General features: G+C 39.9%; 3 protein-coding genes across 6 annotated transcripts in view; 2 read left to right on the top strand and 1 right to left on the bottom strand.

Annotated features, from left to right (window-relative positions):
* LOC137327254 (uncharacterized protein CXorf38-like) overlaps positions 1-6,661 on the top strand; it is a 75,454-nt gene extending 68,793 nt beyond the window's left edge. For both annotated transcript variants that reach the window (XM_067992883.1, XM_067992882.1), the window contains one exon: positions 4,904-6,661. The gene's annotated coding sequence lies outside the window, so the exon portion shown is untranslated. The remainder of the gene's footprint in view (positions 1-4,903) is intronic.
* The window catches only part of atp6ap2 (ATPase H+ transporting accessory protein 2), a 32,581-nt gene extending 19,677 nt beyond the window's left edge, over positions 1-12,904 (bottom strand). Inside the window, exons 1-4 of the mRNA XM_067992880.1 lie at positions 12,776-12,904; positions 7,498-7,625; positions 4,480-4,608; positions 422-517 (exon numbers count right to left, since the gene is read on the bottom strand). Of these exons, the coding sequence (XP_067848981.1) occupies positions 422-517; positions 4,480-4,608; positions 7,498-7,625; positions 12,776-12,854 (432 nt within the window). The 5' untranslated portion in view covers positions 12,855-12,904. The remainder of the gene's footprint in view (positions 1-421; positions 518-4,479; positions 4,609-7,497; positions 7,626-12,775) is intronic.
* The window catches only part of bcor (BCL6 corepressor), a 274,104-nt gene continuing 259,236 nt past the window's right edge, over positions 12,464-27,331 (top strand). For all 3 annotated transcript variants that reach the window (XM_067992876.1, XM_067992875.1, XM_067992874.1), the window contains exons 1-3: positions 12,464-12,550; positions 13,667-14,471; positions 14,770-14,851. In XM_067992876.1, the coding sequence (XP_067848977.1) occupies positions 14,362-14,471; positions 14,770-14,851 (192 nt within the window). In that variant the 5' untranslated portion in view covers positions 12,464-12,550; positions 13,667-14,361. The remainder of the gene's footprint in view (positions 12,551-13,666; positions 14,472-14,769; positions 14,852-27,331) is intronic.

Genomic DNA, 27,331 nt, shown 5'->3' with positions numbered 1-27,331 from the left:
AGTATCCTGGACTGGCAAAGGAGAAATACAGAAATCAGCCTTGGTTCCCATTTCTGATCATTATTCAGTGACCTTTGCTAGAAGTGCATATGTGTGGACACTTGAGATCATGACCAGCTGTGATAGCCTACAGGATTGAAGAACTTGCTGATACTCTCAGATCGAAGTATCAGAGAACTGTAGGTTCCTATAGAACCATACTCCAACATGAACTACTGTCTTCAGCAGTGGAGAAAATTGGAAAAGCAAAGCAAAAAGCAGCCTGAACAGATGCAGTACTGGAATTTCTGCATTAGCATATTTATTGAACTTACTCAACAGTATATACCAATATTTACAGATGTATATTGTGTTTTCTGCAAAGTCTCAGCTAAAGTTGCAATATGCTAACCACTGGTCAGATTATATCCTTCAGACTCACCTCCTCACTAGGGGCCAAATGCAGAATCACTGGTGTTTCCTCAGAGAACAGTGAGTGGATAGAATTTGAAACACTATCCAAAGTGAAAGGGACTGGCTACAATGAAACAAAAAGGTTAAATCATTTTTAAAGCTCTTCAGATTGGATTAAGTGATTTGCTATATTATGGTACAAGTTTAAAGGCATAAAAATTCAGAAAGACCCAATAGCAGGATTTGTCATCTCTCTTCCCCACCCCCCTCCTTCCAAAAGTTGCTACAAATGCTCACCTGCAAATAGCAAGAAGAAAAATCAGTTGTCTACAACAGCTCAATAAGTGTCAGTTTTTTTTAAATTACTGACCAAGAGAATTACTCAATTTGCATCATCCTGACAAACAAACTATGCATCAACTAGACAATGAACAAAACCAGGTGGTAATTCTTATTACAGCAGACAGTAGAATACAAAAACCTAGATCATTATGGTACTGTTGTAGTTTTATATGAAAACTAGAGAGTTAACAGCTGGTGGGACCATAAATATCATGCACAAATTACTCCCTTATGTTCAGAGTACATAAGGATGCATGTAGAGCCATTTACAGATTATGCAACAATAAGAATTTGCAACAAATGTGTTACTGTGGGTCCCTTTCAAAACAAATTGGTTACACAAATCCTCCAAGGAAGTCTACTGCTAAAGTCACCCCCCCCCCCCCCACCCTTCAGTCCTTAGAAAAGGGAACATCTGTTCAATTCAGCTGGTGTCACCAGACTCTACTGTCAACCAGGGACAAGGATTGAAAGGCAGAACTGTTCCTGTACAGAGAGAAAGAGCCCAGAAGCATGTAGGGAACACAGCTGATTATTCAAGTAGGCATAATTCTAATACTACATTTAACTGAGTATTGCTGCCATTCAAGGAATATGGGGCTTGGGTAGGAAAGTGGAGATGAGGTCGAAGATTAGCCATGATCTTACTGAATAGCGGAGCAGGCTCGAGGGGCCATATGGCCTGCTCCTATTTCTTATCATCTTATGATGGCAGGCCTAATTTTGGCAGCAATGCTGTAAAGTAAACAAAACTTGAGAGCACACATTGCCATTGGCCCCTTAGCTGTAAAGAGAAAGTGACTCAAGCCAGAAAAAGGAGAGAGTTACCCCTCGAGACTTCTGCTGGCCCCTATCCTGGATCTGCCTCGGACCTGAAGTGTGTCAAAATGCACATTTATGCATTTTCATGAATAATTTGAATATGTAAATTTGCTGGTGACATTAAAATATGCACAGGAGTTAACAACTTATTTAAACTGCACACAGCCTATGGATTTTATAAGTTAAGGGAATAGGCACATGTGTAGCAGATGTCCAACAACTTGCATATAGCACTTTTGACATTAAAAAACATCCCAAGGTGCTCCACAAATGGAAATACAGGGAAATGAATGTCAAGACGGAGAGAAAAATTAGGAGATGACCAAAAGGTTGGTCAAAAAGATGAGTTTTGAAAAAGTATTAAAAGGAGAGAAATGAAGAGGCAGAGCAGGTTTAGGGATAGAATTCTTGAGTGGAGCTAAGATGACTTAAGGCTGTCATCAATGGTAGGGTGAAGATACACACAAAAAGGCAGAGTCAGAGGATGAACGGGTGCAGGTAGGGTAGGGGAGAAATACAAGGCTCTAGGAGGTTGATAGGGTATGGAGCAATTTGAAGATGAAATAAATTTGGACAAGTGCAATGTCATGCATTTGGGGTTGGGAAACTCCAAATGTTTAATTGGTACCCCTGCAAGGTATAAAGGTTACAGACCGGGCTTAATGGGTGATAACTCATTAAAAGTTCACGAGCATTGTGAGGAGGGTACAGGGAAGACAAATTGGGGTTCAGACGATATAACTGTATAAAACAAATAGCACTATACTTGGGCTTTATATGGTTTTGGTATGTCTTAGCTTGAAATAATGTGAACAGTTTTGGTCCTTACACATGGTGCTAGATTTTAAAGCTCTAGAGAATATGCAGAGAAGGACAATCAGAATGATAACTAGCCTTCAAGTATCCATTACTAGGATAGGCTCCAAGAGTTAAAACCATTTACTTAGGAGAATGCAGACTTAGATGAAATGATTGAGATTTCTTTAAAACAAAAGGAATTTGATTCAGCTTGGTTGACTAAGTTATTTTAGATGGAGAGTGGTAAGGCTAGAGGCCATGCATATAAAATGATTAGGTAAGGAGTTAGGTTATGTGGCCAAGGAATATTTATTTTCAGAGTCATCACCCTCTGAAACAGGACTACCAAAGCATGCTGGTATGAATTTGCTATAGACCTTTAAAAAGGAAAATTCTTTAATGAAGAGGATATTTCTTATTAGAGACTAAGTTGCTAGTTACCCACAAGGGGTTATGGGCTATCATGGCCTCTTGAAGCTTTGCCAGAGTGAGTCAGAGGAATTTCCAGAGTTTTTCTCTGAACTAGCCACAGATTATTTTCCTTTTGTTTGACCTCTCAGGAGATTCTACAGTTATGGGGTGGGTCAATGCTACACATGGTTGCAAAGTGTCTCGATGGGATAGGCTTGATGGTCTTTTCTTGTTCTTTTTATAGATTTATAAATTACTGGACAAATATGCACAACTATGCTGTCAGAGAACCCTGCTGTAAATTCAGCATTGAGAATATACACCAAAACCAGTGCATGTTTTTTCCCCTCCTCTTTCCAAGATTTAAAAAAAATGTTGCAGTTAAAACACAATTGGACTGTTAAATGTCAGTTTTCTTGTTTCAACTTGTTTTGTTTCTAATATTTGGTTTATTGAAATAAAATGGTAAAAAGTGGGGCTACATTACTCATTCAGGTGGCTTCAAGACAATATAAAATGGGGTGGATTCTGCAGCACTGAAAGCCTCAAGCAGTATTGTGGAGCAGTTTCTTAAAGCAATTCTGTAATATGAATACACCAAGATAGTAGCCCTGGCAGTTCCCTTTTAGTCTCCTGCTCTACCCCTCAAAATAGCTTGGATGTGGTTAATGTTCAGTTGCTATATTAACGATTTACATTAACCTCACAGGCATGGTAGCAGATCTTCAGGAAGTTTCTTTACAACTGCAGATTGCACATAAGTAACCACCAACCGTGTGTGAAACTGTCTCAGCATCCATTTTGAAGCTTAATTATCAGTTCTAAGAAAGCAAGCAGATTTTCAGAATTGCAAATCTGAATCAATACATTTAGAACATTAAATAGGACTCACTCTTGTTTAAAAACTATTTACATAAATGATTGGTTAAGTGAAAATTCCTAATGGTTACACTGGGGAAGTAACCACTGAATAGAAAAATTAAAATAACCAGACAAACCCCCATTGCTAATACTAAGTTTAACCAAGACAAAGATTAGGACATTTAAAATATAGTTAGATGCTAGGCCACAAGAGTTAGAGTACTAGAGGGATGAGCTTCAATGAGCTGAATGGATTAATGTTTCATGTTCTGAATATTTGTACGTTACTCCCAGAAAACACTTCACAGCAGACTTACTGAACAGCAATCAGGAGTGGGAATGATGACAGAATTCTCCCAGCCCAGGTGCATTGAGATCATGTGGGGCACCCCCTCTGATACCAGCCAACTCAGGATAGGCCATGATTAGATCTTGTGCCTCCCTTGTTCAGTTCCACAGTGGACAATGTACTTATCCACTAAGCCATCTGGGAAGCTTACAAACAGTACTTTAGTTAGGTAATGTAGATTTAACACCAAGTTTAGACCACATACAAACCAGTTAGGTAGCTATACTCTCAAATCTGCCCATCATAAAAATAACCCTGTAGTTTCAGATGAATAGAATGAGGTTAACACCTGAAAATTTGCTTTCTCAGTCATAATTTCTGCTTTTGCTCATTGTTCTGTATATTTTCTACTTAAGTCATGAATTGAAATCAAGTCAATGTTTTGAAGTCCACATTTTCTATCTAGGTTATGAAGCATTATAATAAATCAATTTCCATTTTATCTTCAGTGCAAGAATCTTCCTTTAACTGAGTCACACACAAAATGCTGGAAAATTACTCACATTTTCAACAATGTATGAAATTCCACTCTTGGGCAGAACTAGCTCGTCTATTCCCCTCACCGTCACTAGAAAGTTCGCACGTGGTCGGTGAAACAAGCTGCCAATAGCAAGTCCAGGCCATAAAAGATCCTTGAGAAAAATTACACAATTTCAGCCAAATCTGGCACAATTTGTTTCTGCTTTTTACAAGCTAAGCACAACACTGTTCTATATGTGAAAGTCAACTGTTTTTCATTCACTAATTATTTATTTTTTAAAAAACTTATATTTGCATTAAAGCTAGCACTTGAATGAAATGATGTCAACTATGAACACTGCATCAAATCTTCCTTTGACTTATTCAAGGTCAAATAGCAATAACATCTTTAATCTTGCATTTTATTAGTTTGTTCTGCTATTACTGGCAATTTGTTTTTTCACACAGATCAAAGGAACAAAGATGAGACAGTAAGAAATCTAAAATCTATCGTGATGGACTTGGACTGACAGGTGTGGGAGAAAGGAGATAGATATATATATCCTTTTTTAAAAAAAAGTATGAATTTAAGAGTCATAATGGATTCCAGTAATTTGATAATTATCTGGGAAATGCAATCTGCTTTCCCCAGCCTCATGGGCTGACACACCCCTCATTCCTTCATGAAGTTGGAAGGCCAAACCTGGTTCAATGGAGAGTGCAGAAGGGCATGCCAGGAGCCGCACCAGGGATATCTTAGAATGAGGTTCCAACCTAGTGAAGTTAAAAAGGGCGTGTAGCATGCTAAACATTTTTTAAAAACAGCATACTATAGACAGAGCCAAGCAGAACAGAGATAAGCTCTGTAGCCCGACCAGATCCAGTCAATAGTTGCAGACAATCAGGCAACTAACGAGGCGGCTCCATGAGCATCCCCACCCTCAACCATGGCAGAGTCCAACACACAAGTGCAAGAGAGAAGAGTGAAGTGTCTGCAAACATCTTCAGCCAGAAAAGCCAAATGGACAATCCTGCTCAACCCCCTCCCACGGTCCCTACCTTCACAGTATGTATTATTTACAGGATGCAATGCAGCAACTCACCAAGCCAACTTCACATCACTTCCCAGCCTCCCAATTACAACAGAGAAAGACAAGAGCAGCAATGTCACGGGAGGAGCATCACCTTCAAGTTCTGCTCCAAGCCAAAACCATCCTTCATTGTCATTCCTTCCGTGTTGGATAAAAATCATTGAATCCCCTATCTACACCATTACAAAGACAACAGCAGTTGATGGTGGCCCACGACTACCTTCTCAACAACTTGCAATTAACATAGTAGAATGTCCCAAGGCTCTTCAGAGGAGTGTTATCAAACAAAATTTGACACTGAGCAACATGATATATTAGGACAGATGACCAAAAGCTTGGTCAAAGTAGGTTTTAAGCAACATCTTAAAAGGAGGAGCAAGAAGTAGAGAGGCGCAAGGGTTTAGCAGGGGAACTCCAGAATTTAGGGCCTAAACAATAGAAGACATAGCTGTCAACAGAGGAGCGATGAAAATCGGGGATGCGCAAGAGGCCAGAATTGGAGGTGCACAGAGTTCTCGGAGGGTTGTCGGGCTGGAGGTCACAGATAGGAAGGGGTGAAACCATGGAGGGATTTGGAAACAAGGATGAGAATTTTGAAGTCGAGGTATTGCCAGACAAGGAGCTAATGTAGGTCAGTGAGCACATGGATGATGGGTGAACAGGACTTGGTGTGAGTTAGGATATGTCTCAGGGCATCTAGGGGAATGTACAATAAAGATCGCCGTGCCAATGCCCCCCACATTCTTTGAACAAATTTTTAAAAAAGCATTTAGGTGCCTTGTGAAAGCAAGTTTCTTTTGAGCAATGTATTAAACTGACACCACAGCTGAGTGAAATTACCAGAATTCAGTTCCTCTGTGAAACAGGTTAAAAACTACTAGTTTGGTGGTAATATAGGAATTATTAGCTGGAGGCAGATAGTCCTTCCTGAAGTAGTTATCAATAGTTCATATCATATGAATTTCTATTAGTGGCCATCCTGCTGGTTACCAGAGTGCTCCCTTGCTTGTTACATTTGCAGTAATACCACCATGAGTTCCTCCAGCTAAGTAGCAAACAGCAAAAGTCAGAAAATGGAAAACTAGGTCATAACATGAATGTATGTATAAAGTGGAATTAAACTTTGGTAGTGAACTATGATAACACTCTCATTTTATCTCGCGTATCTATATGCTCAATTTTAGTAATTTTGTAGTTTAAGAATCTGCACGTTATCATATCATTTTTATATATTTGCAACACCCTGATCTAGTTCAGTTCAAATCTATATGGGCGATTATATTCTAAACCAGTAGTACACACTATGGGGATTGTATTTGAAAAGCAAAACTCAGGCCTGCCTTAATGTAAACATGCCACACTTTTCAATGTGGATCCGAGTTAATAGATTTTATCCAGGATGATATTAGGATACTATAATTAGTCTCTGCTCCCCTGGTTACTGGGGCGAAGGGGGGGAAAAAAAAAATTCAGGCAGGATCCCCACTCCTAACACACTCTTCTTTTCTTCCCGCCCAAATTGTAAAGCGTGTATGTGGATGCTTTTTCACATCTCTAGCCTCTCTCAGCCAACCACTGGAAGTGATAAGTGAGGGTTAACTTTCTCGGCTCCACTTGGCAACTTCACTACACGACTCCCGAGACCCGAATTTCACATTGTGGGTTTGTGTGAGCAATACTAGAGTGTGCAGTGTAACAAACTTGGTTAGTTACAAGTATAATACTATGGTGCAGCTGTACATTAGAACTATGAAAAACTTTCATTAGAGTACATAATAGGCTTAGCACAGATGAAATGGCAGAGCACATTTCATAGCATGTCATACTCATTCATGAACTACAGTTTTTAGAATTTAAAAAAAAGACAAAACTCAAATATTCAGTATTTATCTCAGAAGGTAATTGAAGAGTTTTCCAATATAGCATTTTGCAAAGATAAATTGTACAGGAAAGAAATATAGTGCTAGTTACCTCCTCAACCGAAAAGCCCATAGACAAAGATACAACATCTGGAATGCGGCCCCCAGGCAAAGGCCCTGCATCTTGGAAACGAACGGACTGTGAGGCCCTCAATATGCTGAATCTGTCACCAAGGACTCCTTTAAAATGGATATGGATTAATGTTAGACTTTTTGTAACGTGAAGAAATCAGTCAGTAGTTTTCTGCAGATAATTCCACCCACCGTAAGCACGATATGTTTGACTTAATTCCAAGTTTCAATTTTGCACAGAATAAGCACATTAAAACTCTCCAATAACAATCCTATACTGTAATGAAAACAAGAGAAGGTGTGTTGAACCAAAATGGAAGAGAAGACTCCCAGATAGTAGGATAGCTCTAAAGCCACTCAGACACTCAGCCATGTGAAACAGCCCAATCATTAAATTTTTTTTTTGGTAAACATCAACACAAAGTTCACGAGATGGGCAAATATTCAACTAATCATGAATAATGACCAACTGCCTTCCAGCACAAGCACAACTAATTAGATGTATTGGAAAGGAGTTGAGGAAGAGACAAGAGGAAGAATAAAATTTCACAAGTTCCTTGAAAGTTCTCATTTTTATTTAAAAAGTAAAGCATTTAGGAAGTACATCATAGTAAATATATGTTCTGCAAAAATTATATGGATGCAAGGTAGGCAGCCCTAAAATATATAATGGGCATGCAGTCTTAAATTCTCTAACTATGCTCCCAATAGCTTAGTTGGTATAAGAAATGTATAATATTGATCAGAAGGTTCCAATTTCAATTCCCAGTCTGTGTGGAGTTAATTGATCTCAATCTGGATAGCAACTGGGGCACTATAATTGATATCACTGCTCTTGAGCTAGGAAGGTTTAAAAAAAAGTAAGCCAGACCCCCTGCTTTTGTGGCTGCTGCTTAAGTGTGCATGGGAGGATATCAGATAAGGATAGAATTGGTCTCCACTGTGATGACTTTATGATTGAGTAGTCTGCTGACACTCACCTTCTAGGCTTGCACATGAAAAATGCCCACTTATCAAAGTACCAGAGGACACCCATGGATCAGAACCCCAGTATCAATTAACACCTTTTAAGACAAGAGGTAAGGTTGAGGGGGAAAATATTCCCAAACATTACATCAGTGATCACAAAATCACAAGTTACTATCTAATAAAAACCAGTGCTAAAATTTAACATTTGAGACTTCAAGTTTCAGTTACTCAGGCACATTTTTTTAAAAAAAGTTATTCTGAAATCATTAAGTATTGAATTACCTCTTAAAAGAGAACACTGTTCTGAACCAAACAACCGCTTTTCCAAATGTTCCTGCAAAACTAGCTGTAGGATTTAATTAGTGTTGGAGCAGATATTCGCCTTCAACAAATGTTCACATTAACGTGGCACCTATCCCCATTTACTGAAGGAGGGTTTTTTCCTCTAGTTAGAAATGGAAGCTTTCTAATGTCAAATTTAGTAAAACTACCAATATCACTTTGCAGTCATCTAAAAGCTGTTAATCAATGCTACTATACTACAAATACCATGATGTTTGTTACCTTTTACCTAATTAAGCAAAAGTTCAAAAAGTGCCATACCACTAGGCATAACTAAAGTACTATTCAAAGAAACTGTGGAAGGGTCTACACACCTGATGGTTTCACCCTATTGATGGAAGGAGAGGATAAACATTATATAGTTTATATAATAGCATTTTACCACTGGGATCGGGTTTCAAATCTGGAGCAGTCCTGTGTAAAGTAAGTTTGGGTAGTCTCAATCGTAGTGAGCATGGACCTACTTCCTAATTGGCAATCTCACTCAGAAGCCAGAGGATATTTGGTGTGGAAAATGGATGGGACTGAGGCACATTGTTGTGAACTTTACTGCATCAGGCTGCACTGTACCTGACCTGGGTATGCTTGATCCTGACAATGGCAGCCTGAAAGGAGCCAAGTTTCATTAGCCAGCACTACCATCTTGACGAGCTCAAAATAATCCTTTTTAAAAAAAGTAATATGGTGGCAAAAATGCAGTCTTCATGCCACACTACAAATAACATTTTTATTTTGAGGCAATGAACAGAATATTGCAAAATGGGCAAACATTAAAAGTATGAGCCATTTTCCTAAAAGCAATGCTCAAGATTCACAATTGTGGAGGTGAATTAATCTTGTATATTTACTGTAAAATACAAAGTCCCTAATTTCATAATTGTCAGTGTTGAATCAATATTGGCCTTCTGTAGTTTCTCAATGTACTGTGTTCCACATCCCTGTGGGAATATCATTCAGATGGTAGCACTCTTGCCTCAGAAGTGAGAATTAAAGCCCACTGCAGACCTGACTACACCAACTGGCTAACATACTAGACAGACACTCCAGTGCAATACAGAGGAAGTGTGATATTGTTGGAGATACTGTCTTTTGGATGAGACATTAAACTGAGGTCCAGTCTGCCTGCTCAGCAGTACACAAAAATATCATGGCACGATTCAAAACAGCACAGGAGCTCCCCTAGTATTCTGACTAGATTCAATACCCAAGAACCACTACCAAACAGATTATCTAGTCATGCATTAATTTGCTCTTTGTGGAATTTTGCTGTGTGCCAATTGGCTGCCATGTTCACCTACATAACAGTGACTGCACTGCAAAGGAATCCATCAGTTGTAAGCAGTGGTGTGATAAGAATGTAAGTTTACAACAGACTACTTGATAACTAGGAAACTTGTCTATTGGCAATGGCAGTTACACTTTTCAGTAAAATATGGCAAATCATACCCAAGTACATCTTTGTGAATATTCAATTTCAAACATGACTATTGTTAATTAATAATTTCACTGTTGTTAGAGAGTTCAGGTCATGACACTAATCTGTGATCCAAGTGGTTAAAAAAACAAACACTAGTTATACATCTATTCCGATAAGCCATAATATGACTGCGTAAACTAGCATTTGTATAGACCATTAAAAACGTAATTCTTAAATATAAATTAAAGCAGAATTTAATGGATTTCACTTAAAGGCTTATAAAGATAATCTAGAAATACTTAATAACTTTTTCCAATTGAATTCCAAGGAGCACTGTGTTGATACAGTGCATGGAATTTTTGAGCCCAACAACTCTGCGTTGAAGTTTACTTATAGTCTACACCAACTAGATTAGATTACACCACAAACAATGAACCTACAAGAAAAGTGATTTCATCTGCCTCTAGCTAGATTCCAAAAGTAAGGACAGGTCATGAAGAATCATTCTTCTGCCAAGAACCAGTTTACTTTTGTAAATACAAAGCTACTGAATCTTAAATATTGTCTCCACAGTCAAATATTTTAGTACTGCATTTCTAGTGTACTAGAATATAAATAATAAAATCTACAGATTAGCTTTGATTATTTCTCCATGCTAACAGAGCATTAAGTATAATTTTATATGTACAGATGTTCATACCCACTTGCCCATTTTTACTATTATAACAGAAATGGAAACTACAAACACAAAATAAATAGTTCATCCACATTTTACCTACACCATTCAAGTTTTTCTTCAAAAATAGGCTGTTAGCTATCTTGCTACTAATCACAGCAGTTTTGCACTTCAGCGGTTTATGGTTAATCTTATCTGAGTTGTATTTTAAACTTGCAATATTGCATTGAATTATCAAAGATGCAAGACTAGCAAGGTGACTTAACAAAATGGATTATTACCATAATATTCAACACTCCCCAGCAAGAAAGAACAGGTTTAAACCAGCAATAACCACAGGAAATGAAGGAGTTGAACATTTAAAAAGTACAGTAGCATACTTAAGCTTTATCACATCCCCATGACATCCCAAGCCACTTCACATCCAATTAAATTACTTTTTGATGTCATGGTTGTTACATAAGCAAACGCAGCACCAAATTATGCACAGCAAGGCCCTGCAACTTTTTTTTCAGATTAGTTCTTGGGATGTGGGCTATTCTAGCAAGGTCACACTTATTGCCCATCCCTAGTTGCCTTAAGATGGTGGTGGTGGGCCTTCTCCTTGAACCTTCGCAGTCCTTGTGCTGATGGTGCTAGGCAGAGAGTTCAAAGATTCTGATCCAGCAATGATGAAGTTAACAGCCTAAATCAGGATGCTGAGAGTCTTGGAGGTGATGGTGTTGCTAGGACCTTACAACTCATCCAGTTGTCAGAAGTCACAGACCTGGTAGGTGCTGTCAAAATAAGTTGCTGCAATGCAGCCTGTATATACTGCAGTCACTGTGCCAATGGTGGATATCGACTCCGTGGCAGGCAGAGTCAATTCAGTCCTAGATGAGCTTCTTGAGTGTTGCTGCAGCTGCACCCATCTAAGTAACTGGTATTCCATCACACTCCTGACTTCAGTCATGTAAATGGTGGAGACGCTCTGAGGGATCAGAAGGCAAATCACAAAGTACAAACCCTCTGCCCTGCTATTGTAGCCATGTTGATTCATTTAAGCTTCTGGTCAGTATGACTTCTGGCATATTGGTGGGGGACTTAATAACAATGGTGCCATTGAAAGTCAGAGAATGTGGCTGCACTGCTTTCATTTGTGCTAGGTAATGACTATCACCAGTGTCACCTGCCACCTCAAGCCTGGATGTTATCCAGGTGCTGCTATAGGCTGACATGGGAAGCTAATCTGATTGTGTTGGCCAAGGAAGAATTGTTGTATGAGAACTCAATGCTCTTCAGATAGTGCCATGGAATCTATGTCTAATTGAACAAACAGATAGGGCCCTCAGTTTAATGTTTCATCCAAAAGATGGTACCACACTACCTCTTGATTATGTGCTCAAGTCCTGGAATGGGGCTTGAGCGAACACCTACCAATTCAGAGGCGAATGTGTTAACAACTAAGCCAAGCTACACCACAGAAAAAATTAATTGCTTTTTCCCCTTCTCAATAATTTTGATATTTCAGTTTCAAATAAAGTGTCTTTGCTTTAAAAAGAAACCTATGGATCAATCCAGTCAGTCAGAAGGAACCGAAAATCACATGATCTTTTTCATCTCCTGGAGGCACCGTTTTTTCGATCGAAAGTAAGCAACCTTCATTATGTTCAAAACAAAAATAAACCTAACCCCGAACAGTTACTTACACAAGTGTACAAGATTAACCTTTCCTTCGATCATCGGACTGTAATGATTAAGCCTAACATTTTAACCTGCCGACTGAAAATAACTAATCTTTAATTAAAAGATGACTACAGATGTCTCAGCCGGTAAAGGGATTTGATTAGACAGGTGGATCTGCATAATTCTTACCAGTTGTCAGGGCCGCGCTGATGAGAAACAGCTGGGAAAGCCCTGCGCTGCCTCTCAAGCTCAGAGCTCTAGGCGCCATCTTCCCGCCGCACTGCCTTGTGGATGCGATACACAAGAATAAGAAGGGGGGAGGGGGTGGAAACGGCGTCATTTATAGACCCGCACCGCGACCTTACTCATGAACGGAACTGAGCGATGATTGACAGAAACGAGACCAATAGGAAATAAAAGCGGGGGGGGGGGGGGGGGGGGAGGAGGATGCCTGGTTAATTTGATTGACACCACAGCCAACCATTCAGAAGTGAGATTCCACTTGACTGGCCGCAGGATTAACCAATTAAGAGTGTCCTCGCATTTTTTTTTAATCCTCCCTGGCGGGTGGCCAATTATTATAATCAAGTTCGGTTGCTCGCGACCGGTCAGATTGGGCTCGGGGGCTCCTGATATCGGGGATGGTGTGTGGGGCACAGTCAATGTAATCATTTAAAAAACGGCGAAATAAATAAATTCCGTCGCGTAATAAACTAAAAGCAAAAAAAAAAAAAAATCCCATATTTTTGGAAGCGAATCGTCCCCCGCCCGCCTCTGCAGTTTGAGATATTTCACTAATTATTACTGAAAGCTTTTGTGCCGTTTGATGAGGCGTGACGTCAGGCTCGCCTGGCTCAGTTCCTCTCGGATCGGCGCAGCGAAACTTCCCGGGTGGTGGCCGCGGAACCGGGCCAGCGAGACAAGCTGGCAGGCGGCAACAGCAGCAAGCAGCACAACACTGTCACTGCGACTCGCGGAGATTTACCTGTTTGTTTTACTGCGGGCTTTTATTTATTTTTATTTTATTTTTATTTTTTTTGTTGATTGTTTTTAAATCAACCACAACTTTTTTTTAAAAAGTGAAACGGAGAAAGAATTGGAGAAAAAAAAAACACCCCCCCCCCCACCCCCCCACCCCCCCACCAACTATAGCAGGAGAAGGGGAAATCCTGACTGACCTGAACCTCCCAGCCCCAACCCGGACCCGGGCTGAGAGAGAAAGTGGTGACAGAAGGAAGGCGAAGAAGGCACGAAATCCTCGGCGCATTTCAAACGTTCGCGACCGGGATAAAATTGTTGATGTTTTGTATTTAAGGAAACTACTGATTTACAAAAAAAAAATTACTGACAGCGGCGAAGCTGGAACCTGTTTCGCCCCCCCCTCTCTCTCCCAACAGCGCCAGTGAGAAAAAGAAATTTGTAACGAACCTCTCGTGTGTTTAGGCAGAAAAGCAGAAGGAAGCGGTTGAAGTTGTTAGAAGATTTGTTGGTACGAGCAGCGTATCTTGTCTAGTGCTTGGAAAGAAATAACGCTACAAAACATCCCATCCAACCTCGATATTTCTCTCTCCTGAGTAGTGAAAGCAGAAGAGACTCATCATCATCATCATCATCATGCTGCTGCCGCCGCTGTAGGGGCTCGATCAGTTTCGATACATTATCCCTGTGGGGCTTTGTCCCCTCTTTTAAGTTTTAAAGAGAATGAAACAAAAAGGTCCTTCGATCGCGTGAGGAAAGCAAATGGACTTTTATTAGAGACTATTCTGTAAAGACGCATGGCGAAAACCAAAGATAAACACGTCTGGAAGGAAATGTATGGCGATTTTCGTTCAGTGCCCGGAGAACGTATCGGCAGCAAGGAGGATCGCGACAAGCTCAACACCAAGTGAGTTTGAGCTCCGTTTTTTTCCCCAGCGCATGTACTGGTTCATTTAAGGAGCTGTTTCCCAGCAATTTTATCCACGGATGCAATCACAGATAGCAAATATTGTAAAATAAATATACGTAACAAAAATTTTTAAAATGCAGCAACTACATAGCAAGTCAGTCAGCCTCTTTATTACTGTTATTGAAAAAAATGAACGCATTAAATATAATTTGCCACGGGCATTGAAATATTTTGCATTAACTTTCTTTTAATTGTTAATTACATTGTCGTAAATCCTCGACATCTTCTTTTCCAGGTTAGAGGACTCAGAAATTGGCAGAGGACGACCCGAGAGTTTTAATGTGATCGATTCTCAGTGTTCAGGAGGTGGGAAGAAGGTGGGTCTTGCTTCTAATTATTTAACCATTTCACGCCGAAACCATACAATAGGCCATCATGCTGATAAGAAATTCAAAGGTGAGCTCCGAACTGGATTGAAGGTTGTTGAAAAGGAGATCCCACCAGCTTTCGTAATAGTTTATACTTGCATCGTAATTGAACGATTAACATACTTTTACCTTTTGATCGCAATGAATTAGTGCTATGATTTACCTAATATAGTACGTTAGATTTTCTGCGGACTTCCAGCTCCTTGTCCATTTTATAGCATGCAATGCTTTAAACTTCCCTATACGGTGGTAGGTTAAACACAGATCGGGTTGACGGATGTTTTGGTTTGATTTCTTGCGTTTTTTTTAAAGCCGTGTAGTAAAAGAAAAATGTAGATTTTCAGTTCCGTAGCACGTAATTTAATTATTAAAATATTTATACTGAGATAATTTCGGATTTCTCTTCACCACTACTAAATTTTACACTAGGATATTTACACACAATGCAGGTCATACAACAACTTGCATTTATATAGTGCCTTCTAGTAGAAAAAAACTTCCCAAGGTGCTTCATGGAGGCTCAGCGAAATAAGACATTTTAGAAGGGGTGACCATAAAACTTGGTCAAAGAGGTGGGTATTCAGGAGGGTCTTAAAGCAGGACAGGGAGATAGAGGGGTCTAGAGAGGGTATTCCAGAACATGGGACCATGGCAGCTGAAGTACTGGAGAAATTAATGGGACTAAATGCTGACAAATCCCCTGGACCTGATGGCCTACATCCTAGGGTTCTAAAAGAGGTCGCTGCAGAGATAGTGGATGCACTGATTGTGATCTTCTAAAATTCACTAGATTCTAGAATAGTCCCAGTGGATTGGAAGGTAGCAAATGTAACACCGCTATTCAAGAAAGGAGGGAGAGAGAAAACAGGGAACTACAGGCCAGTTAGCCTGACATCAGTAGTCGGGAAAATGCTGGAATCTATTATTAAGAACGTGGTAACAGGGCACTTAGAAAATCATAACATGATTAGGCAGAGTCAACACAGTTTTATGAAAGGAAAATCGTGTTTGACAAATCTGTTACTGCTTTTTGAGGATGTAACTACCAGGGTAAATAAAGAGAAGCAGTGGATGTTGTATATTTGGATTTCCAAAAGGCATTCATTAAGGTACCACACAAAAGGTTGTTACACAAGGCTAGTGGGGTTGGGGGTAATATATTAGCCCGGATAGAGGATTGATTAGTGGACAGAGAGTAGGAATAAACGGGTCATTCTCAGGTTGGCGGGCTGTAACTGGTGGGGTGCCGCAAGGATCAGTGCTTGGGCCTCAGCTATTTACAATCTATATTAATGACTTAGATGAAGGAGCTGAGTGTAATGTATCCAAGTTTGCTGATGATACAAAGCTAGATGGGAAAGTAATCTGTGAGGAGGACACAAAGAGTCTGCAAAGGGATATAGACAGGTTAAGTGAGTGAGCAAAAAGGTGGCAGATGGAATATAATGTGGGGAAATGTGAGGTTATCCACTTTGGTAGGAAGAATAGAAAAACAGAATTTTTTTAAATGGTGAGAAACTATTAAATGTTGGTGTTCAGAGGGATTTGGGTGTCCCTGTACACACAACACAGAAAGTTAACATGCAGGTACAGCAAGCAATTAGGAAGGCAAATAGTATGTTGGCCTTTATTGCAAGGGGGTTGGAATAAAAGAGTAAGGAAGTCTTGCTGCAGTTGTACAGGGCTTTGGTGAGACCACACCTGGAGTACTATGTACAGTTTTGGTCTCCTTACCTAAGGAAGGATATACTTGCCTTAGAGGGGGTGCAACGCAGGTTCACTAGATTGATTCCTGAATGAGAGGGTTGTCCTATGAGGAGAGATTGAGTAGAATGGGCCTATATTCTCTGGAGTTTAGAATAATGAGAGGTGATCTCATTGAAACATATAAGATTCTGAGAGGGCTTGACTGGGTAGATGCTCAGAGGCTGTTTTCCCTGGCTGGAGAGTCTATAACTAGGGGACATAGTCTCAGGATAAAGGGTCAGCCATTTAGGACTGAGATGAGAAATTTCTTCATTCAGAGGGTTGTGAATCTTTGGAATTCTCTACCCCAGAGGGCTGTGAATGCTCGATCGTTGAGTATACTGAAGACTGAGATCAACAAATGTTTGGACTCTAAGGGAATCAAGGGATATGGGGATGGGGTGGGAAAGTGGAGTTGAGGTCAAAGATCATTCATGATCTTATTGAAGGCGGAGCAGGCTTGAGGGGCCAAATGGCATACTCCTACTCTTATGTTCTTAAGACATGGCTGCTGGCGGTAGGATCGGAGGGGATGCATATGAGGCCAGACTCGAAACAGAGAGTTTGTGGGGCGGGCGGGGGGGATCACACTGGAGGAGGTTACAGGGTTATGGAGGGACCAGACCACGGAGGGACTTAAACGCAAGGATAAGAATTTAAAATTTGAGGCCTGGGGAGACTGGGAGCTAACATAGCTCAGCAAGAATAGGGTGATGGGTGAGTGAGACATGGTGTAGGATAAGGACAGCCAAATTTTAGATGAGATGAAGTTCATAGAGGATAGTGAATGGGAGATCAGCCATCATAAAATTGGAGTAGTTGAGTCTGGAAGTAAAAATGGCACATATGAGGGTTTCAGCAGCAGATGGGCTGAGAAAGGGGCAGAGGCGGACAGCTTCATAGAAGGCTTAGTAGATGGTCTTTATGAAGGAGAGGATATAGGATTGGCAGCTCAGCTAAGGGTCAAAGAGGACACCAAGGTTGAGAACATCTGATACAGCCTGAGACAGTGGCTGGAAAGAAGGATGGAGTCAGTGGCAAGGGTATGGAGATTGTGGAGGAGGCTGAAAATGATGGCATTGATCCCCATTGTTTAGTTGAAGAAATTGTAGCTCATCCAAAACTGAATGTTGGACAATAGTCTGACTCTGCAAAGGCAGTGGAGGGGTTGAGAATGCTGGTCAAGAGGTAGAGCTAGATGTCTTATGGAAGCTGACTCTATATATTTATGGATGATGTCACCAAGGGACAGTGTAGATGAAGAAAAGGACGAGGCCAAGGATGGATTCTTGATGGTCTCCCAATGTGATGGTGCAGGGATAGGAAGAGAAGCCATTGATAGAGGTGCTCTGGTTACAATTGGATAGGTAAGAGTGGAACCAAGTGAAGGCAATTCCACTGAGCTGGACAACAGAAGTGAGGCAATTAAGGAAGGTGGTGTGGTCAACCATGCCAAAACTATAGAGAATTTAAGGAGGACAAGGAGGAATAATGCACTACAGTCAGTTACATAGAATGTTGTTTCTGAATTTGGTTAGGGCTGTTGTATGCTGTAAGACGGGGTGGGGGGTGTTGGAAATCTGATTGGAGGCATTCAGAGAGAGTGTTGTAGGATAGATGGGCATGGATCTTAGATGCTAAGGTCTTTGGAGGGGAAAGGGAGGTTGGAGATGGGGCAGTAATTTGTAATGACACAGGGTGGGTTTATTGAGGAGATGGTGATGATGATGGTTTTGAAAGGGAGGGGAATAGTGCATGCAAGGAAGGAACTATTTACAATGTGAGCTAGCGTTAGGGCCAGGAAAGGAAAGTCGGTGTTAAACAGTTTAGTGGGAATGGGATTGAGGGAGCAGGAGGTGAGTGTCATAGAATCACAGAATGGTTACGGCACAGAAGGAGGCCATTCGGTCCTTGAGCTTGCGCCAGCTCTCTGCAAGAGCAATCCAGCTAGTCCCATTCCCCTGCTCTTTCCCCGTAGCCCTGCAAATTTTTCTCCTTCAGGTACCTATCTAATTCCTTTTTGAAAGCCACAATTGACCCTGTTTCACTACCCTTTCAGGCAGTGCATTCCAGATCCTAACCACTCGCTGCGTAAAAACATTTCTCCTCATGTCATCTTTTGGTTCTTTTGCCAATTACCTTAGATTTGTGTCCTCTGGTTCGCGACCCTTCCATCAGTGGGAACAGTTTTTCTTTCTTTACTTTGTCTAGACCCTTGGACCAATCCCATTCATCGATGAGATGAACTCAGAGTGGGCAGGAGGAAGATGAGGGAGAAACTGGAGAGATAACAGGGTTCAGGCCTAGGGTAGAAGGGTCTGGGAGGAGGTTTGGCTTGGTGGGTCAGGGGAAGGGCAGGAAGCAGCACAGGCAGCCGAACAGATGGTCTCTAATTTTATGACAAAGAAATGGTTGAGTTCCTTGCAATTGTGTTTCTTAGAGATGAGGGTGAAGGGGGCAGGGGAGAGGGGGATTTAAGGAGACAGTTCATTGTAGAAAAAAGAATACACAAGTGTGCATTTGCTCTCCAGGATGATCCTTGAGTAGTGGGTGATTTTGGCAGAGGAGGGTAAGCCCCAGTACAGCTTGATGTGGTGTAGCCAGACGTGGTGATGGATGGCTAAGCCAGTTATGCACAAGATACGCTCGTCTGTGCCTCTTTGGACTTGAAGGAGGGAAGATGGGGACCATACTGGGGGAGCAATCAGAATGGGAGACCATGACTATTTTGCTGGAATGAGGGCATCAAAGGTGGAGATGAGGGAGTGATTGAGCAAATCAACAGTTGCAGAGATATCGTGGTGAATGGAGGGCCAAAGGCTCGGCAGTTGGAAGTTTGAAAGTGGAGTTTTAGTGATGCAAATGAGAGTTATTTTTCCAGAGGCAGAAGGAAGGGGGTAAGGGGATGTAGGTGTTAACAGACACAAGGAAGTGTTCAGAGATTACCTTGTTGGTGATTGAGGCTATGGTAGTGGAGAGGCCACAGGAGATGGTGATATCTAGAGGCAGGGGAGGAGAGTTTAGATATAGGGAGAGATTTGGGGAGGGAAGGAGGGTGATGAATTGAAAGGGGAGTGGAGATAGAGATTGGAATCATTGAGGATGAGGTGTTGCTCAGTGCAGAGGCTGAGGGAGGATACCATTAGAAGTTAAACATCATTCAGTCAAATCATTTCAACTGCAAAAATTATCACATCTAAGTAATTTGCTTGAAGTTAGTCTGTTGGTGTACTAAGCAGGAAGGTTATTATGTAGCATTTTAAAATACTATTAATAAGATCAAATCTCTTCGCCGAATATACTAGCTGAAGAGAATTGTGTATATTTTTATTTAAGAACTTTAGGCTTTCATAATTGTGCCAAAGCTCAAGACTGATCAATATGAAAGTGAGATATTCGCTTAATAGATATGGATTTATATTTTTACAGCAGTCAATTTTAAACAAATGCATAATTATTATTGTAGAAAGCATCTTAATATCTGGAATATTTTGCTTTAAATGACTGAGTTGTTGAACAGTTTTTATTTATGTAGAGTGGAATTTTCAAGATAACCAAAAATCAAAAAAGCAAATTATAACAGGAATAAACACATCTGTTTCACACTTGACAAAATTCAGTTGTCAGGCATATAAATAATTATACTTTTGTTAAACATTATTTAAATACACATGGCTGGTTATAAACTATATGTAGAAGGAGACTTTGAATACTTGAGGTTATACAGTTTGAAGTTACAGTATTTGAAATAATCTATTGTAATTAGAAGCCAAACAAGCTTTAGCCAAGAATTTAGAAGACCAATAACAAGATTGCAACACAAAACTTAGACCTTTGGTTCATCTTAGATAGTTTGAAATGTTTAATTTTGAAGCATTTTTAATTTTAATCCACATGTTGGAATCAATAAACACATAGGCATTATGCAAACATATCACATTTGAGGATTTTGCAACTCACTGAATTCTCAAGAACAGCAATCCATTCACTAAGCTAACATCCCAGTAAACTAGTGTACTAAAAGATTTTCAGTTGTTAGAATTTTTAATTTCTACATTGTAGGTATGGAAAAATTGCAATTAACATTTAATTTTGACTGTAAAAGGCTGAATTATGACAATATTTTACCTCCCTCAAACTTAAATTCTGCCTGGTGATATTACTGATAGTTTGTAAGACTGGAGCTCACTTGCAGATTGTACTGATATTGATTGGGCCTCCAGGTAGAAAAAAAAAATTGAAAGTTTCATTTTATACTTTTGAATAGGACGTACTAGAAGTGTAGACAGTAACTGATGTACCTTGTAGTGATGCTGGTTTATCAGAATGTGTACTAAGTCTGTTGTGAAAGTTTGTGAGTCTATTTCATGATGCATGAAATCAGCTGAATTGTTGGCCTTTTCTAGTCTTGCAAACATAAAAACACACACAAACACAGAGTGGTAAGAATGTGGAACTGGCTACCACAAGGAGTAGTTGAGGTAACTAGCATAGATGCATTTAAGGAGAAGCTAGATAAGCACATGAAGGAGAAAGGAATAGAAGGATATGCTGATAGGATTCGATGAAGTGGGGTGGGAGGAGCCTTGTGTGGAGCATAAACGCCAGCATAGACCAGTTGGGCCGAATGGCCTGTTTCTATGCAGTAAATTCTATGTAATAGGTAACATTTTTACTACACCTACCAGCTTTACATTGATACAATGTTGAGAGCAGAGCCAGTGGACAGCATTGGATCATGCTGCCCTGATCACACCGAACCTAAGTCAGAGAAAAATGGATCTCTCTGCATGCGTATTTAAATATATTTACCAGTGAGTGAAATTTTTTATGTTTGGAAAGAGTAGATGAGACAGTTGGCTCTTTTCAAACATTAAAAACTCAAAGGCAGTCTAGCAGATCAATTGAGTATTTATTCCTTTTTTTAAACAATTTCCTCTTTTCATTTTGCTTCTCCCGAAGATGTTGACTCTGTTGAGTTACATTTCTATGGGTGCTGGTCATCCTCCAATGTCTCATCTGTGGCCGTTATTCATATGTGACCCTTTGCAATGAGTTTTGGCAAGCTATTTGATCATGGTGAGAATCATAGGAAGCTCAATCCATGCCTCACCCCAACAACTACAGGCAAATAATTCCATCAGGGACACTGCATAATGAATGAGATTAAGAACACCAACCAATTTTTCTTCTTACCTAGCTACCACAGCTGACATCAGCTAACTCATCACAGGTTACAGACTGAACCTAGGACCATCCTGGTCTGTATCCTCAGCTATTCGCTGGATAAACTCACTTAGCCATCAGAGAGCCGAGGCTTTGCTCTTTTTATACTCTGATTGTAAAGTCAAAAAAAGTTGATTGAAAGATATAGTGCAACTGATGCAGAAGAGTGTGAGACTACTTTATGGAGGTGGTCTCAAACCCAATGTTGAATGTTGGACTGTTTACCTGCAGTCATACTGAACAATTAGTGTCAATGTGAAGCGGAAATCACTTTGCGTGATGCAAAATGAGCAGTATTATTAACTACTAAGAATTACCCTGTTTGAGAAGATGGTAGATGTTTTATAAAATCCTTAAGGGAAAACCATGCAAATAGCTACTAAATTTAGTGCCCCTTTCAAAAACATTGCCTCCAAAATTAAATTTAATAAAAGAAAATTTAAACATTTTTTTCTGTTTAAAAAAAATCATTTAGTTCATATCTGTCAAATATGATTAAAAAATTGAAGGATTCATTTGTTAGTAAAATGTTATTTCACAATTTTAAAAAAGCACAGGCTTCCTGACGGGTCAGCAAGCTTAATCAGGCAGTAGCTGAGCCATACAGACCTGCATAGTCCCAGATTAAAGTGCTGAATTAGCTGATCTCAGCCAGAGTAGCAGCAGGCCATTACAATTGGCTTCACTGCCCCTGGTTTAAGGAAGAGAAAATGTCCATCGTCTTGGGTGGATTTCTAACTATCGTTATTAATGGAGATTCAGGGAAATGTATCCAACCACAGAAAAATTCTTACTGCTAGCTAGTGATTTCTGCTGGAAGTGCATATGTGCACTCTGGATAAGGACAGATCGGGTTTGGCTGTGATGTCCCCATCGATGAATAGCCTGTCAATATTCATTGGCAAGGCTCATAAATAATGGTGACTTGGGTATGGTATCAGAGGGCAATCAGTACCCATTGATTCGAACCCAGGAAGAATACCCTGGGGGGGGGGCGGAAGAAAGAAAAACAGGAAGACAAATGATAAACACAACAAACAACCACAAAGGGGAGGGCAAGGTGACTGTAATTCGAGTTATAAGCATATTGGCTAAAACTTAATTCACATGATGGTTATTCTGAGTAGGCCTTTAACCCTTTTGCTAATAACTAGCTCTTGCATTCTTGAAAATGCCCACATTGTCATTCATTGACATTAAATATCCCAATTTCATGAGGTAATTTGGCAACTGAGTCTTGCAATTTCCGTGGAAATCTCTACATACTGTTTATAACTGACTAGTGTGCATTTATATTTAATACAAATCTCATGTTATAGATGTCTGATAGCTGCATGTTACCAAAAGTGGGTCAATTGATTTTTACCACGGTTTTAATTGACTGGTTTGTGGTGTATGTATTTTTCTTGAAAATTTCGACTCGACATACAACTGAAAACTATAAAACTACATTCGGCAATGTAGTTATTCAAACAACCACAAAGGGGAGGGCGAGGCGTTGTTCCCAACAGAGCATCCTCGACGTGGTTAATGTTTTTTTTCAACTGTACTGTATTAGTAATGTATAAAATTATTTTAGGTAGATTTCTAACTTAGCTGAGAAATGTATCCAACTGCAGAAAAATTCTTCTTTAATACGATATTAAAAATGTAATCTTACGTGTTAAAATGGATCACAAAGGGTTAAAATCCAGTTACCTCGTATGAAAGATATCCATCGGGTGAAACATTCTGCACGTAGTGCACTAGTCTACCAGAAACAGTGTGCCACAGAAATGTATATTCTGTATGCTGTATCAGAAGGATATTGTTTAAAATGTTCATTCAACAGTATCTGTAAACTTCGCACACAAAATTGTTCACATGAAGAAGGTGTGTAGGAACGATAGTGCGTAACAGCAAAACGCAGGACTTTAAAAACAAAGCAGTTAGCAAGAAAAAAGACACAGCTTTTTATATGTTTTATTTGGTTGATATCGAATCGGTTTCTGCGTTTTAATGTTCACCAGATAATGTGGCGATCGAATCTGGCACACTGGTGGCCGCATTAGTAGGAAAATTAGCATTTTAATCATGCATGGTTGCTTTAGCTCCCACTCACCATGTGCGCCACCATTTATATGGATGTTGCTGCCAATCTCAAACATGGGTCGTCACGGTCACCACATTGGCGGTGCAAAGCCCTGCTAAGAAATTCTTTGTGCCTTATGGATACCTTAAATCTTTGAAGGTAGTCGTTAACCTATTGATGAATGAAACCTTTTTGTTTTGAGAATCTAGACTATATCATACGTTACTGAACAGAGCAAGTTGTACACCATCATCATATGGTCAAATTTCTGGTTAAATAATTGTTTTCCTCCTACACAGTCATGTGTTCGAGCCGTCCCTACTGCCCCAGTTTCTACCTATTACGTTTCGTAGGCAATCCGGAAAGGATTGCTTTAGGCGCATTTATTGATCCTCCCGCTGAACGCATCTAAAAATATCGGTGTCACTTTTGCTATACCGGTAATGTCGCCAGTCTTCTGCAAAACGGCATCTGAATAAGCAGATCAAATACAGAATGTTATATGTACCGTACGCTACCGTATCAATAGCACCTGGATTGACGACAGTCATTCTTAGATAAATCAGTTTATTGCATTTTTAAACCTACAAATTAGGATTCAAGTAACGATCACAGTGATATACATAATTTTTGAACAATGTGAAACACACTGTTACCAAATGGTTAATATTTCTTAGGCTTTACATTGTGCTGTACCATCTTCGCTAGCAGTCATGTGAGTCTCACACAGAGGAAGGTCACACAAGAAGCGCCAGGGAGCTTTAGACCCCTTGTGAGCCGTGCACTTGTAGTGCCAAACACTTTAAAGCTGTATAAAAACGCTTTGGCAACAAATCGCTATTATATGCAGTACGGAGAAAGAGTATTAATTTACACTTTTTAAAAAAAGAAAATGTGACCTTCATTGTTTTATAGTGATCTAGACTTCTGCGGGATTTCTGAAAGATATGTTCGAGAATGTTTTATGCTGGTGGAGTAGGTCAAGCTTTTGAAAGTATCGTGAAATGTAACTTTGCAGGATTTACATTGTGCTGTCGCAGGCTTGGTAGAGATTTTTAAAATTTAAAATGTCTTTTCTTTCACTTCTGTCTTTTGGTAAATAAAGAGGTTTCTGTAGTTAAAATATAATCACAACTCAATGAAGGTGATCTTCCCATACAGGGTTCTAAATTCAGCTTTACAGCATTTTAACACTATATGCATCATGGCTATGATTCAGAACATAATGTAACTAAATATTTACAAAAGTGGCATTTTGTTGAACTTTGTCAGTAGGACTAATAGCAGAAATATTCTGGTGGACTTTACACACAGATCTGTACAATAATCTATGGATGTAGCGCACATTTGTGAATCGTTTTATTTAAATTAATGCCAATAGTTTATCTGTATGAAAAATCTGTGCTTTGATTTTAACCCAATGCCTTAATAATGCTGCGATACTGCTTTTCATTGTTGCCCATGTGTTCTCCAAATAAACATTTCAATCGTTTACGTAATTGTGGTAAAAGCATCCCAAAGCTGTATCTTATGCGTTGAATTATTGACTTATTTTAATAAAAGACCATCGTTAGGTATTTACGACGTTAATCGCTCACGTATTTAACCCAGATTGCATAGGCCCTGTTAAGCATGGTTGTTGAAAGGGATTGCAGTTCTTATCAACTGAGGCTTTCCCGTGTCGATTGTAACCCTCCTGTCGATCGCAACAGACCGTACTCAAAAATGGAGTCGGAAAAGTTTGATATCATATCCTTCCTCACCGATAGTAATGTCCTCTCGTATGAATCGGTTGCGGAATGTGCATATAGATCTTGCAGAGTGAATCTCTATGGGGGGATTGAGCATGAAAGAGGAGGCACTTTGTTGTTAAGACTCATTGAATATTTACTTAGCTTTGATTGCCTGCTCACAGACAATGGCTTCGGCTAATGGCTCCGACTCGGGAGCGGGAAAGCAGTCAGCAATAGCAGTGTGCTTACATATTACACACATTTCAACTAAAGGTCCCGATCACGTGCCAATCATACCTGCCACCCTGGGTTAAATCATGATATTTACCTATAGAATAGTTATCGCTAAGGACACAGGATTGTGCTCCCGGCCGCATTTTACGTTCAAAGTGTAACAACAGCAAAAGCAGAAAACGTGTGCCCTTTGCATCCTTATGGGGTCGGAAGCAAGTACGATCGCGAACCTGCAGCGATATTGAAACAGAAGGGTCAATTGCATATTCAGTGTACACGGTGCCACTTTTACTTAAAAACTATACACTAAGACAAATCCACATTAGTATTACTAGTATTAAAATGGTCTAAATAATTAGCCATAGCAAGGTGCTGTGTGTTCTGTCGATCGGTATGTGTCTGGGGCTTTCGATCACGCAGCAATAAAACGCATTTAACCCCGAGATTGTTAGTCACGTACTCCTAGGCGCGGATCCATATTTCCTTGTGAAGTATGCATGAAAGCCACAAACATAAGCTATTTTCATTGGTGATCGGTGCCCTATAGATCTTTAGTAAAAGCTGGGTCAGATACATGCCAATCAAACGGTATGATTGGGGTGGGCGGGCGGGGGCGGTGTTGCTGGCGTGGGAAATAGAAAATTAGGATGTTTAAGCGATCTTTGCCTTCGAAGTTCCCTATTGGCTTGAAAAGTATTGCATGGATATCACCTACACCTTCAAGCTCGTCTTTTATCGAAACATCTACTGTAAACCTTAAGGACAAGAACAAACGATATGAACAATAGGCGGTTGGTGGACTGCAATAATATCTCGACTATAAAAGCTGATTCTCTTCACGACACCATCTTCTGTGACCTGTAAAACAAATTATTGTAACCACAAAGTTGTCTTAAAATAATGCTAATCGCACCATTTAATGGTAATTTCCTGCGTGTGACAGATCATTTTGCTGGTGTATCAGAAGGGCAGGATCGCTCGTATACCGTATTGAAGCTGCCATGGAAATTGGACAGCCCTCGCAATCTGCTCTCCGCCCCGGTCCGTGTTTACATATAAAGGGCATGGTTATAAAAGTTAGTACTTTGTTTAAAAAAGCAAAATGAGCGTCTTACATCGATCTGTATTTACTATGCGTAACTATATCGAGGCAGATTTTTTAAAAACTTTATACTTTGGAGCAACTGACGTGTTCTGAGTTTTCCATGTGCTCAGATTATGAGTGATTTTTAGCTGCTGTTAAATCCATTGTAACAACATATATTTTCAGCAACATCTCAAGCAGTGTTAGGAAACGACTATGTAAGTTATGTCCAGAAGAATCAATAGTGCGTTGTGAGTTTTAGATGTTGGCCCATCAGGTGATGAAACACCACAGCTATTTTTTTAAAGTTCTATCCCATAAATTTTGGCACTTCT

Source organism: Heptranchias perlo, chromosome 11 (genome assembly GCF_035084215.1).
Source record: "Heptranchias perlo isolate sHepPer1 chromosome 11, sHepPer1.hap1, whole genome shotgun sequence".
NCBI lineage: Eukaryota > Metazoa > Chordata > Chondrichthyes > Hexanchiformes > Hexanchidae > Heptranchias > Heptranchias perlo.
Note: the sequence above shows the minus strand (reverse complement) of the source record. Positions and strands in the feature narration are given on the sequence as shown.